Raw genomic sequence first — 13,703 nt, forward strand, 5'->3', positions numbered from 1 at the left:
AATGAATTATTTTGAAAATGTTGTCCAGTATTATCATTGATATTTGGAGAAAGGATTTGCTGAGCTCGTTACTCTGACATTCAGGATGTCCTGCTGCGTGTAGGCATTTCATAACATTATAAAGCAAACAAACAAGAGTTTCAATTCCTAAAAATTAAAGCAAAATGCAACAAGGAACTTAACCACTTACAAAGTTTGTGACACACCAGAAGTCAGGGCCGATTTCGAGTGACTGTAAAGCATAGAAATTTGCTTGTCTCTAGTGGATATACTGTAGGGTAAGAAAACAAATCTTAAATTACCAAAAATTATATTGTTGCTGGTAATGTTTTTATTGTTATTCTAAGACTATTATGTGTGTATAGTCCAGTGAGATATAGTGTATAGTGGGATAGGTGGATAGTATAGAGTATATTGTACAGTAGGGTTAGGTGAATACATAATTTTGTTGATTCATTGGGAACAAGAATTTTCTGTGTGGGAGAAGAGAAGTTGATGTGAGGCAGTTGATTAAAACTCTGTGGTTTTAAACTAGAATTGAAAGTATAAATATAAAATCATGATATTTAGCCTTAAAAAAAAAAAAGGTCCTGGTCACTTAAAAAGCCCAGAAACCAAGACTTAGGACTCAGATTATGGCTTCCACGTAATATTTTCCCACTAAAAGGAAGCAAAACACCTTGGAGAAATGGCTAATTTCTAGTTTGGGGCAGGAAGTTTCTACAAGAGTCTGGAACAACTTTGCCATGCCAGAAGGTAAAAGAAAGCTCAACGATAAAGGCATGTTGAAAGAATTCATAAGCAACTGGCTTGAAAGGATCCCATGTCACAGATGGGACAATTTGAGCCTCAAGAAAAACAATGGTTAGGGTATATTCAAGCATTTATAATATGCTGAAATTCATGAGTATGCAATAATGCAAAAACGAACTCATTGGAAGCTGTATAAACAATTCATTCTCTCAAAAACTGGTAAATACATGGAAAGAATAAAGTACTTATTCTGTCTTTGGTTATCTCAGGGTAATGAGATAGTTATTTAGGAGAATGTATCTTTTTTAGAAATATTCTAACTTAGAAAGAAGATGTGATACTTTTACATATCACCTAAAGAAGTACCAGATCTAGGCCCGTTGTTCTCAGGGTGTTTTCAGGGATACGTGTGGATTTCTGTAACCCTTTCTGAGGGTCCATGAGTTCAAAGCTATTTTTATAACAATATCAAGATGTTATATTTTAGTGTACCTTGTTTTCCAGAGAGTATATGACATGTAAATTTGCATCAGATTGTATTTGGAAGCAGATGCGAAAATATAGCTTTCTTCTACTAAGTCAAGTGTTAAGGAGAAATGCAAAAATATTTAAAATATTCTCTATTATTAGTTTATTTTTAAGTCGTTAATAATACATATTTTAAAATAATAGTTTTTACTTCTAATATAGTATGTGCCTATCTATCTGTTTATCTATCTAGAATTCCATCCCTCACATATTGCTTATGGGAATGTACAACTGTACAGGTGCTATGGAAATCTGTTTGGATGTTACTCAAAGTTAAACACTGAGGTAACCATTTGACTCAGCAATTCCACTTCTAGGTGTAACACCCATGACGGTTGAATATAGATGTTCAAACAAATATTTGTACATGGATGTACATAGAAGCACTATTCACAATAGTGAATAGTGAATAGGAGGAAACTTACAAATGTCCTTTCATTAATGAATGAATAAACAAAACGTGGCATATACTTACAATGGACTATTATTGAGCCAAAAAAGGAACGAAGGAGTAATACATAATGCAACTTTGACGTACACCCAAAACCGTACTGTGTGCTAAGTGAAAGAAACCAGACACTAAAGGACACACAATGCATGATTCCATTTATATGAAGTATTCCGAATAGGTAAATCCAGAAGGAAGATTATTGGCTAGTAGGGGTCTTAGGTGAAGGAGAAATGGAAGGTGATGATTACTTAATGGGTATGGGATATTTTTGGGTGATAAAAATGTTGTGGAAGTTGTTAGAGCTGGTGGTTGCACAACATAGTAATGTACTACACGCCACTGAATTGTACACTTTAAAATGGTTAATTTTTTGTTTTGTTTCACCTCAGTAAAAAAAATGAATAAGCAATTATGAGATACTCACACTATAATATGAAACTCCAGATTCTAAGATGTTCCATTATAAAAGAATGGAAGAAAAGATGGAGAACCTTTAGAGAGGAAAAAATTGCCTGCCAGCAAAGTAGTAACAAATAGACTGGCAGAAGTTTCCTCATCAATAGCAGATGCAAGCAAACGATAAAATAGAATTTGATACTAGAATTTGAAATCCAGATTTACCTGAATGTGTATCTGTTATTCAGCTATAAGGATCATATGGACCTCACTCTATGCACTCTTGAAAGATAGAGAGCAGCAAGAAGAAAAGTAAATGCACAGGAACAATGTCATAAAAAAAAGAACAAAACTGAAACCCCAAATCGTCCAGTTTCGACTGAATGGTCAATAAGGTAAAAATGCAGTGGGTTTGCCAGTCAGTCTGTTTCAGAAGTTTAAATCTCTCCGTGTACAAGTAACTGGGGAAGCAGGTACATTTTCACTGAAAATATGTCCCTTACAGATCAACTCTGAGGTTTTCTCCAACACTTAAGAATCTATGGATCCTGGGGCTTCCCTGGTGGCGCAGTGATTGAGAGCCCGCCTGCCAATGCAGGGGACTTGGGTTCGAGCCCTGGTCCGGGAAGATCCCACATGCCGCGGAGCAGCTGGGCCCGTGTGCCACAGCTGCTAAGCCTGCACTCTGGATCCTGCGAGCCACAACTACTGAAGCCCGCATGCCTAGAGTCTGTGCTCTGCAACAAGAGAAGCCACCGCAATGAGAAGCCCGCTCACCACAACGAATAGTAGCCCCCGCTTGCTGCAACTAGAGAAAGCCCGTGAGCAGCAATGAAGGCCCAGTGCAGCCAAAAATAAATAAATAAAATAAATAAATTTATTTTAAAAAAAATGTATCTATGGATCCTGGACAAGACTAAGCCAAGCAAGGTTCCCAAGCTGAAAGGAAGTTTGTGAACTCACTTCCGATTTTGGGACAAGGTAGGATGGGCGATGACAATTTGAATGGTGAAGAGGTAGTTCAGAGCTACTGCAGATGCAAACAGTAGGCACTCAATAAATACTTGTTAAAAAAATGAATGCGCAAGAAAAAAAAAGAATGCGTGCATAAATAAATAAGTAGGTCAAAATATACGTGTCATTTTTGGGTCTATTGTTAACTATTAGCACTTGGTTAAAATCACAAAATTAAAAACAAAAAAGTAATACCACAGGCTACCCATTTGCTTCAGTTTTCTCTCTTTAGTTTAACATCTTGTCAAAAATCCAGAAATAGCAAAATTAAAACCACCAAATCAATAAGTAATATTTAGTAAGAGTTTATTGTACATATAAAACAGTTCACAAACTGGGAGCTTTCAAATTCAAAGCTCGGGAGCATGAAGTTATAGAATGACTTACAGAGGAAAAATGAGGAAGTTATTAATTTTTACAATGATTGGTTATTACAGTGGAGGTTTCCAGATCCCCAAACCAGGGGATTGGTTAAAAGTGATAACCCTCATGCCATTTTTAGGAAGATGACTTATGTTTCTTTTATGATTGTCAGAGCCATTTACAAAAAATAACCTACGTTGAGCTTCACTTACATTCATGAAATAAGCTGGATTTAGTTTTTTTACATGGCTTAAATGTTTTGTCTGTTCAGGAAATTCTTAAGTCCAGGCTCCATTTGTATTTAATTTTAATAATCTTAGGTACTGTGACCACCACTCAGACTGTATAGGATAGCACACAGTAGCAGCTCTCAGGCAACTGCTAGATACCAGCTTACTTGGGCAGCTAGCTGCCTTGTACTTCAGCGGGAGGTCCTCTGTCATCCTGCAGAAATCTTACTTCTGGGTCTGATGTGTGTCTTCATGGCTTTTGGAGTAGACTTAGGATATTTGTTGTATTTATTTTTGCAGGGAACTTAGGAAAATCAGAGGTAAATTTTCACATTTTCAACCCTATCCTCTCACTCTACTTTTCACCAATAAAGGCAGGACCTTTTCTTCTGAGCCCCCTGACTGGAATAATCGGAATTTTGAAATATTTGTTTCCACCCAGGCTTTTGTTTTGGCGGCTCTTTATAGTATTAGTGTGAAGTGGCTTGTGTAAAAATTAAGTTCTCAGTGCCCCTCTTCCTGTCTATCATCTTCATGTCCCAGTGAGTGTTTCAGTACCTTTAGTCAAGTTTCAGCCAAGCAGGGGATAATAATGGTGATAGCAACAATGGTATGAAGAGCACAAGTGCACTCTTCCATTGTTGGACTCCCTGAAATGGGGGCTGGAGTTCTCAGAACCTCCCTTTCTCTGGTGCTTTTCAATTCCCAGATCATGTCTCTCTGTGAATATACACCAAGGTATTGTGGGCACTCACATTGATCCATTTGGTATTCTTTCCAAGGCTACCTGCCCAACCCCTCTTTTGCTGTCACACACTGTCAGTGTTGTATTTGCTGTGTAAGAGAATTAATCTACTCTTTATGGCTGCACATCGCCAAGTTCTTAAAATTTGTTCTTGCCAGTGAATGTACAGTACATCGTATAAACTGAATCTTGAGTGTCCTACCCCAAACTCAAAGCTTACAAAGAAAAAAAAGGATACAATGTCATGATGTACAGGCAGTTAATATTGTCTCTGTTGTTGTCTGTGGCCGTTACACAAAAAGTGTATTAGATTATATTATGTGCTGGATTCAGTGAATATTGTTCAAACTTGAATACTTTGGAATTTGGAGAGTTATTCTGGAGCTTACAATTAGTCAGTGATAATCTTAAATGAAGTCTATTCTGATTTGTTTCCAGGAATAAAGAATGTTACATTACGCATTTTGTATTTTCTTGTCTATGTAAATAGGAACAATTAGTGAAAACCTCTTATACTTAAGATGTTTTACAATCACATTTCTGCTAGATGATACATATCTGCAAATTTGGAATTTTTTTCCTGAGTGGAGAAATCCAAGAATTTTCCTTAATGCTAACATATTGCTTAGAGTCCAATTGTTTCACTCAGTGAATGCTAAGTATATGGCTAAAAAATGCAAAGGACTTACAAAGAGAAGATAAGAGATAACATCTTAGGACAAACATCTTTGAACTTTTGGTGAAAAAATGCCAGGCTACTTGCTCACTTAGTAATGCTTTATTTGGTGATAGGAAAGACCAAAATGTAGATCGAGATTATAAAATGATACAAAAGAAGAAGGAGATCCTATTACCTACTACAAAAATTATCTTTGACTTGGGCTGGAGCCACACATAACTCCTGAAGTTTTACTTGTCTCATGAAGATTTGTTACTGAAAGCCCCAAAGGTCAAGAACTATAGAAAAGATGTTCATATACCAGTAGCAAATGTAATTTTCAACTTCAAAAATTGCTGTGGTGTAAGAGAATTTTGCTCAGAATATAAACTGCAGTATTTATCATATTTAATTCTGGCATTTGGGGCCCAGAATCATATACGATAAAGCAGTGATTTAAATGCTTCACCTGCATGTAAATGATTGTCAACACACAGCCACACTCAGCAACCATAATGTGAGTTAGAGAGGAAAGTTAAGAGGGATGAGATAAGAAAGAGGGGCCATTGAGAACTCTGGGAAGAGGTAATGACAAAGTGCCAGAGGAAAGGGGCAGTGAGGAGGGAGGTCGAGCTGGGTGTATAAAGCAAGGGAATTCTTCTAGATTAAAAGAAACTGTAAGCAGAGCAATTGTTTAATATTACCCTCTTATTTAACAGATGTGGAAATAAAGGATTGGGAGGTGAAATAACCTTTTAACATCACACGGGAGCTTTTCCGAAGTAACAAATATGAAGGAAGCTGAGGTCAAGGAGAACAGCTGGAAACCAGAGACTTTAAGAAAAACCTACAAGTCAAGGGCTGGAGTGGAAATGAGAGGCACGTGGGAGGACAGAGCTGTGGAAGACACAGTATTTCTGTGACGTGCAGTGTGGGTGAGGAAGAGATTTGTCAGTTAGAAGAGAGAGGAAGTCACTATAGAGTACTGAGAAAAAGGTTTGCTGAAATTAGAGATCAAACACCAGCTCTGAGAGTCAGACGTCCTACTTCCCAATGAAATGCTGCTTCTGCCACTTCTATTGCTAGCAGTTATCGTCCCAGGTGGTGACAATGAGGACGGTAAGAGTAACTCTGGCAGCTACCAGAACAGGTGCAGGGGGTCTGGATGAAAGCACGCTGCACCTATCACTAGGGGTCAGGGCCTTCCTGTCCCCAGCCCTCTCCCTCCATTCTGGAGGTTGGGGATGGAGCTAGAAGCCTTGGGGCAGGCAAATGTCTTAGGCTCTGTGTTGTTGATCAGACTCTGGGTTCTTTATCATTTCATCCTGATTCTCTTTCTCCTCACTCTTCTTATCCTTCCACCACCCACAGCCTTCCAGGGACCAACCTCTTACCATATTATCCAGATTTTGACCTTTGCCAACAGCACCTGGCCACAAAATCAAGCCTCAGGCTGGTTGGATGATGTTCAGATTCATGGCTATGACAGTGGCTCGGGCACTGCCATTTTCCTGAAGCCCTGGTCCAAGGGCAACTTCGGCGATGAGGAGATAATTAAGCTGGAGGACCTATTCCGATCCTACTTCATGGGATTCACTCGGAAAGTGCAGGACTATGTCAGTAAATTCCAGGTTGAATGTGAGTACAGTCCTCTAATCCGGGCAGATTCTCAATGGTTTTTCTCTCTCCTGGTTAAGGCTACTATTCTCTTGGATCTTGGTCCCGTCCTCCCACTTTACCCAACTGCATGCACACACTTCTCCAGAGTAGTCTCCAACTCTGGCTCCACACCTCCACCAAGTGTCCCAGATTCTTCCTGTTTCTTGCACTCCTGAGTGATAAATGAAGGTCCCCCTTTGTAACCATCTCCTGGTTTGTTTGTGCATAACTGGCTTCTCTCTAACCCCAAGGACAAAGCCCTCACTTCTCCACTCTTTGCCTGAGTGAACTGAAGCGTGACTTCCTCCTCCTCCAATCCGTCTCCTCAAGCATCTCCTGCCTGATCCCTTCTCTCAATGTAACTCTCCCCTTCACCCTGGAATGCTGCACTCCTGATTCCATCACACGCTGCTCCCCTTCTCCCCTCATGCCCACCCTACAGCCTTACAACAGCCCACCCCCACCATTTATGACATGCATACCTCTCCCCAGTGCTCTCCTTTCTGAAAAGGCTCTGAATACTGCAACTGGTTTTTGAGTCATCTCACATCTCAGACCTTTCTCCCACCCCCCAAATCCAAAGCACCAGGTCCTTTCCCCATGCCTTTCTTTCTTGTTTGCTTTTTAGTAACTTTGTCCCTGTTTTCCTTGTATCCAGACCCCTTTGTGATCCAGGGCATAGCAGGCTGTGAGCTGCATTCTGGGAAGTCCATAGGAAGCTTTCTGAGGGGAGCTTTAGGAGGACTGGATTTCGTGAGCATTAAAAATAATTCATGTGTACCTGCACCAGAGGGTGGCAGCAGGGCGCAGCAGTTCTGTGCACTTGTCACTCAGTACCAAGTCACCTGGAATATCATAGAGACGCTGCTCTCAGAAACCTGCCCTCGGTTTCTCCTTGGTGTTCTCGATGCAGGGAAGGATGAACTACAGAGGCAAGGTTAGTTCTTTTCTCTTCACAGGACTTTTCAATTTCACGTCCTGCCACCTTCTTTAAACTCAAGAGTAGGAGGTACCTAAGGAGAGAGGGGCTTAATCAATAAATGATTTGGTTCCCATAGGAGTAGAAGCGGTCACTGTCCAAACTTGTGGGTTTCTGAAAGCCTATGCTCTAGATTAGAGTCATAATCTGACAGTTTCCCTGATCCTTCCTGCCCCAGTGAAGCCCGAGGCCTGGCTGTCGAGTGGGCCCAGTCCTGGGCCTGGCCGTCTGCTGCTGGTGTGTCATGTCTCAGGATTCTACCCAAAACCCGTGTGGGTGATGTGGATGAGGGGCGAGCAGGAGAAGCCTGGCAGTCGGCAAGGTGATGTTGTGCCCAATGCTGACGGGACTTGGTATCTCCGAGTAACCCTGGATGTGACGGCTGGGGAGGCAGCCGGCCTCAGTTGCCGAGTGAAGCACAGCAGTCTAGGAGACCAGGACATCATCCTCTACTGGGGTGAGATAGAACCGGGGCCCAGCTGGGAATGGGAGGAGATGGTCCTCAAGCACAGACGGAAGGACTGGGAAAAGGGAGGGATTTGATGGATGAGATAGGGAGGGACGGGGTGGGGGGTGAGAAAGGAATGGAGAGAGGGAAGGAGAGAGATAGAGACAGAGAGTCAGACAGAGAAAAAGAGACAGAGAGAGACAGTGGTTGAGATTTATTCCTGGGACTACAGTTCCAAGAGGAATGAAAATAGATGATCTAAGGTATAGAAGAGATAAAAATGAAGGACTTATAGACTGGGTGGGATGGGGTAAGAGGGAGAGACAAAGGGTGGCTGTGAATATATGATATCCAGGAATATGAGAGAGAGAATCACAGATGCTCATGCATCAGAAGCAGGTAATGGTGGTGTTGACACTCAGGTGGGTAACAAAGCCAGGAGAACTAGAGAATGGGTTTGAAGTGACATCCCTGTTTCCTCTCCCAATTGCCAGGTCACCCCACCTCCGTCAGCTTGATAGTTTTGGCAATATTAGTGCCCTCCTTGGTCCTTTTGATATGTCTTGCATTATGGTTTTTGAGGCACTGGTGAGTTTTCCTTTTTAATCTTTCTTTTTGTCCATCCTCTCCCTCTTTCCCTGCATTTTATCTATTACATGTTTTAGCCTCAGTATTTCCAGCAGACCCTTTCCCCTTTCTTCCCCACTCCCATCTTTAGGTAAATGTATTAAAAAAAATTATTTATTTATTTGGTTGTGCCGGGTCTTAGTTGCAGAAGGTGGGCTCCTTAGTTGCAGCATGTGAATTCCTTAATTGAGGCAAGTGGGCTCCCCAGTTGCGGCTCATGGGCTCCTTAGTTGTGACATGCAAACTCTTAGTTGCGGCATGCATGTGGGATCCAGTTCCCTGACCAGGGATTGAACCCAGGCCTGCTGCATTGGGAGCACAGAGTCTTATCCACTGTGCCACCAGGGAAGTCCTGATAAATCTATTTTTAAAAAATTGTGGGGCTTCCCTGGTGGCGCAGTGGTTGAGAGTCCGCCTGCCAATGCAGGGGATAAGGGTTCGTGCCCCGGTCCAGGAGGATCCCGCATGCTGCGGAGCGGCTGGGCCCGTGAGCCATGGCCGCTGAGCCTGCGCGTCCGAAGCCTGTGCTCCATAACAGGAGAGGCCACAACAGTGAGAGGCCTGCGTACCGCAAAAAAAACCAAAAACCAAACAAACAAACAAACAAAATTGTGGTAAAATATACATGACTTAAAAACTTACTGCCTTAGCCATTTTTAAACATACAGTTTAGTAGTATTAAGTACATTCACATTTTGTGCAACCCATCTCTAGAACTTTTTTTATCTTGTAAACTAAAACTCTGCCCATTAAACCACATTCCCCATTCCTTGCTCCCCTAGTCCCTGGCAACCACCATGCTACTTTCTGTCTATATGAATCTGATTATTCTAGGTACCTCATATAAGTGGAATCATCACTATTTGTCTTTTTGTGACTGGCTTATTCCACTTAGCATAATGTCCTCGTAATTCACCATGTGGTGGCACGTATTAGAATTTCTTTCCTTTTTAAGGCTGTTTTGTTTATCCGTTCATCTGTCAGTGGACATTTGGATTGATTCTACCTTCTGGCTATTGTGAATAATGCTGCTATGAACATGGTGTACAAATATCTCTTACGTAGAACAATTTTTTGCTTGTGATCTTAACAGATCCTATCAGAATATCTCATGAGCCCTCACCATGTCTCCGTTTCCATTAGGATCATTAACCAGGAGTCCAGAAAGTCAATTTGTCAGACCAGGAGTCAATCTCATCATATTTCATCAAATAATCATCAGATTTGGACAAATCAGAGTGCCCATAGTTTGTAAGATAAGTCATAATTTATACACTAGCAGAAAGATAATTAAAAATTGTTATTATGAGACAATGTCAATAGTAGGATCCACTCAGATTTCATAGATGTGAGGTGAGAAAGCATGTACCTCGGAATAAGTGAAATGATGTCCATGACTTAACAGTGACATCCCTTTGCCTTCTTATTTGAACTCTATTTTTGGGATTCTGCTGAAATATCATTTGTTAAAGTGAGCTAACTATAATTATGCCGAGATAATTGTATTTGCAGAGATGCTGAACAATTTTAACATAATATCTCTGTCTCTGCTTGGATGCTTTTCTAACCATGAGGGCCAGCTGAGCAGCTTCTTTCTCCAGGAAGCCTTCTTTAGTGTTACCGTGGAAGTAACCCTCCCTTGTGTGGTGTCATGCTGAGCTCCATATTACTCTGTACCCACAACATTGCAGTTCTTTTCGTTTTTTTTTTTTCTTTCTACTTATAAGTTCCTTGAGAGAAAGTCTTGCTCTAGATGGATCCCAGGCAAGATCTCTCACTTGCATATATGTTTGTTTAATAAAAGAATCTAAGTTGCTATAACTGCTACGTTAATGGTCTTTTTTTTTTTTTCAAAATTATCTCCTTCTTTTTTTTCCTCTTTAGTTGATATTCTAGATTTTCCTCTTATTGAGATATTCTCACATAGCAAAAAATATTGCACTCTCCTTGTTTCTGCCCTGAACTCCTCTGGAGAAAACCACTTCTGCCCATATTATAACTATAGTCTACATATAAAGAGTAATCAGAAAAGGATCCTGTTTCTCATTTTCCAGTGAGAATGCATGAGAGGCAGTTTGGGTGAGGGGTAATAGTGAGGATAGGTTGTTAAATATTCAAGCAGAGTCAAGAGGGTTTTTCTTGCTCTCAGGGACTTTGATATCTGTGGTTTATTAAGTCAGTTATATTGTTGACTTTATGTTTATTGTTCCTTTTGCTTATTCCACAGTTTTCTAGAAACCTCATTAAAAAATCCAAACTAATTTAATTAAAAGAGTAGGAAGGGGGAAGAGGGGAGAATTTGGGTATATATATATATTTGTTTTTTTTAAATTTACTGTTTGTATTTAATGTAAATCAATTCTATAACATGAGAAGTTACTATGACCCAAAGCATAAATACACAAACACATTATACAATCCAAAATAGTTGTACAGCATTCAGGTATGAAACAAAAGAGAAGGTTCATTCATACACAGAGTAGCTTGATATCTGTTGGATATGGTTGTTCCAGTGTAGATTTCTAAAGATGGAAAAAAAATGACTTTGGTTATTAAGACTATTGTGGCCATATTAGAGTTTGGAACATCTAAGCGTCAGTGTGTGATCATGCGAACAAAAGACTTAGAGAGTGTCTATTTTTAGAAAGGTTTCCGTGCATCAAGGCAGTTGTGAAAAGATTTACTTTGCAAAATCAAGCCCATTTTAGGCTTAGGACCAGCTTTTAACAATCTAAAAATATTGATTGATAACAGAAAGTGTTCCAAAAGTGGCTATTCTGATTCAGTATAAAAAATGTATTTACAGAAAAGAGTATAAAAGTTTTTCTGAATTTAATGTAAGCAAGCTTCCAGTTTTCCCTTGCCAAATATATTTAATTTATAGTTTAGCTTCTTCACATATTTGCTTTTTTAATTTCAAGATTTGTCAATCTTACCTTCAAAACAGATCATTTTTTAAACTGTAAAAAGGATTCGAGGGCTTCCCTGGTGGCGCAGTGGTTGAGAGTCCGCCTGCCGATGCAGGGGACATGGGTTCGTGTCCCGGACCGGGAGGATCCCACATGCCGCGGAGCGGCCGGGCCCGTGAGCCATGGCCGCTGATCCTGGGCGTCCGGAGCCTGTGCTCCGCAACGGGAGAGGCCACAACAGTGAGAGGCTGGCGTATTGCAAAAAAAAAAAAAAAAAAAAAAAAAAAAAATAATAGTTGATAAGTATAGGAGCAAAATGTACTCATTATGCTTGGATTTGGGGTAGATTCCAATCCATCATTGCCCTGGTACATATCAATGACTATATTAAAGTTCAAATGCAATGTCAAACCCAAACCCCAAGGGAAAGATTTCAGTTCCCAAGAGAACAGTGGTAGCTTAACATAAAATTTTCTCTAGCGTACATCAGCATTAAATTAGTACTGCTGAAACAACACATTGAGGATTTACAGTAGCACCTGGAAGTTCCTTCTAATGTACATATAAATAGAACCACAGAAGCTTTTCGTTTCTTTTTTTTTTTTTTTTTGAATGTAAGTTTTATTGTGTGTGTACCACAGGTTCAATATATATAAATTATGTCAAATTGATTACATTGTTTTGTTTTTCAAAATAAAGAATTTTTGATATTTTACATCAGCTTCATAACATAGATACAGAAAAACTATATTTTTTTTTCTAAAGTTCAGAAATAGCCATTTTGCTCATTTGGTATACTATAAACCACTAACTTTATTAAAAAGGGATTTATGACCTCTTCCTTCCAAAGAAATATTTCTCCACTCACACAAGTTTAATAGAATGTTCCACCATGAACTGACTTCCCAACTTAGAGACGTGAGATTTTCATCCTGAAATCTCTTTCTTGCAAAAATGTCCAATTAGCATCCTAGCATTACAGAAAAGAAATGCTTTTGTCCAGATCTCAAATTCTATACAACTTTACTCAAGACATCATGTCTGTTTTTTCACACATACACACACACACACACACACACACACACACACACACACACACACTGTGTTTTATTTTTACAAGAGATAAATCAACTGACATCAAGCATTGTAAATGGATGACCACAAGAAAAGCAACAATGATAGAAGCTTTCTGTTTTACCTCATTGTTTTATGGCCTTATAAATTTAATGAGCCAAATGAAAACTGAATCTCTGTTCTACATCCCATTCTTTATCTCTAAGTAAGATAAAATCTATTCGCACTTTCAAGGTAGAGTTTTATGTGTCCATACTTCTTAAGGCACATTTAAGGAAATCATCTCTTAACTAATTTTGGATGTTGTCTCTCTTTATCTTGTACAGGAAACTCCAGCAGATTTAATATTAGAATTCATCGTCTAGTCAAACCCTTCACATGCTCTTCAAACCAATCAAATTTGGGATCCTCAACAGTTTCTGTCAATAAAATAAGTTGTGGAACTAGCAGATTAATTCAATGAAGACCTGTTTTTTTTTTTCCCTTGTCACACTGGATGTCTGGATGCCATATGAATTGGGTTGAGAGGATGGGGAAGTATAGATGTTTCTTGGCCTGAGTCTCTTAACAATAGAGGTGTAGAAGGGAGACCGAGATCACCCAGAGACTAGCTGTTGACAGCAGAGCACAGTCATTTGCCTCGGTGGTGGCATTCGCTGGATTGGGGGCAGCTGAGGTATACTGGGAGGAGTTACTTGAAGGAGTTACAACAGTTGTTTGATTTGAATAAATCTGCGTAGGTAAGAGCAGTGTCTGAAGCAGCAGCCCCAGTCCGAGCCTGGCCACCCTCGCTCTGCCCATGTCCGCTCCGCCGGTGTGCAGCACGTCACACTGGATGCGGGGTGCGTGGAGGACCGCTGGCTCCAGGC

General features: G+C 40.1%; 1 protein-coding gene across 2 annotated transcripts; it reads left to right on the top strand.

The window, feature by feature from the left end:
- Positions 1 to 6,109: 6,109 nt before the first annotated feature.
- On the top strand, positions 6,110 to 13,292 carry LOC131764113 (T-cell surface glycoprotein CD1b-1-like). Of its 2 annotated transcripts, XM_067039239.1 has the most exons (7): positions 6,110 to 6,257; positions 6,510 to 6,776; positions 7,456 to 7,734; positions 7,955 to 8,233; positions 8,719 to 8,812; positions 9,995 to 10,102; positions 13,161 to 13,228. In XM_067039239.1, the coding sequence occupies exons 1-7, from the start codon at positions 6,197 to 6,199 to the stop codon at positions 13,177 to 13,179; spliced, it is 1,107 nt and encodes a 368-aa protein (XP_066895340.1). In that variant the 5' UTR covers positions 6,110 to 6,196; the 3' UTR covers positions 13,180 to 13,228. The 2 variants fall into 2 exon arrangements, with proteins under 2 accessions (XP_066895340.1, XP_066895347.1); XM_067039246.1 differs by lacking the exon at positions 9,995 to 10,102 and having other exon boundaries at positions 13,161 to 13,292.
- Positions 13,293 to 13,703: the final 411 nt, after the last annotated feature.

Source organism: Kogia breviceps, chromosome 1, assembly GCF_026419965.1.
Source record: "Kogia breviceps isolate mKogBre1 chromosome 1, mKogBre1 haplotype 1, whole genome shotgun sequence".
In the NCBI taxonomy this organism is placed as follows: domain Eukaryota; kingdom Metazoa; phylum Chordata; class Mammalia; order Artiodactyla; family Physeteridae; genus Kogia; species Kogia breviceps.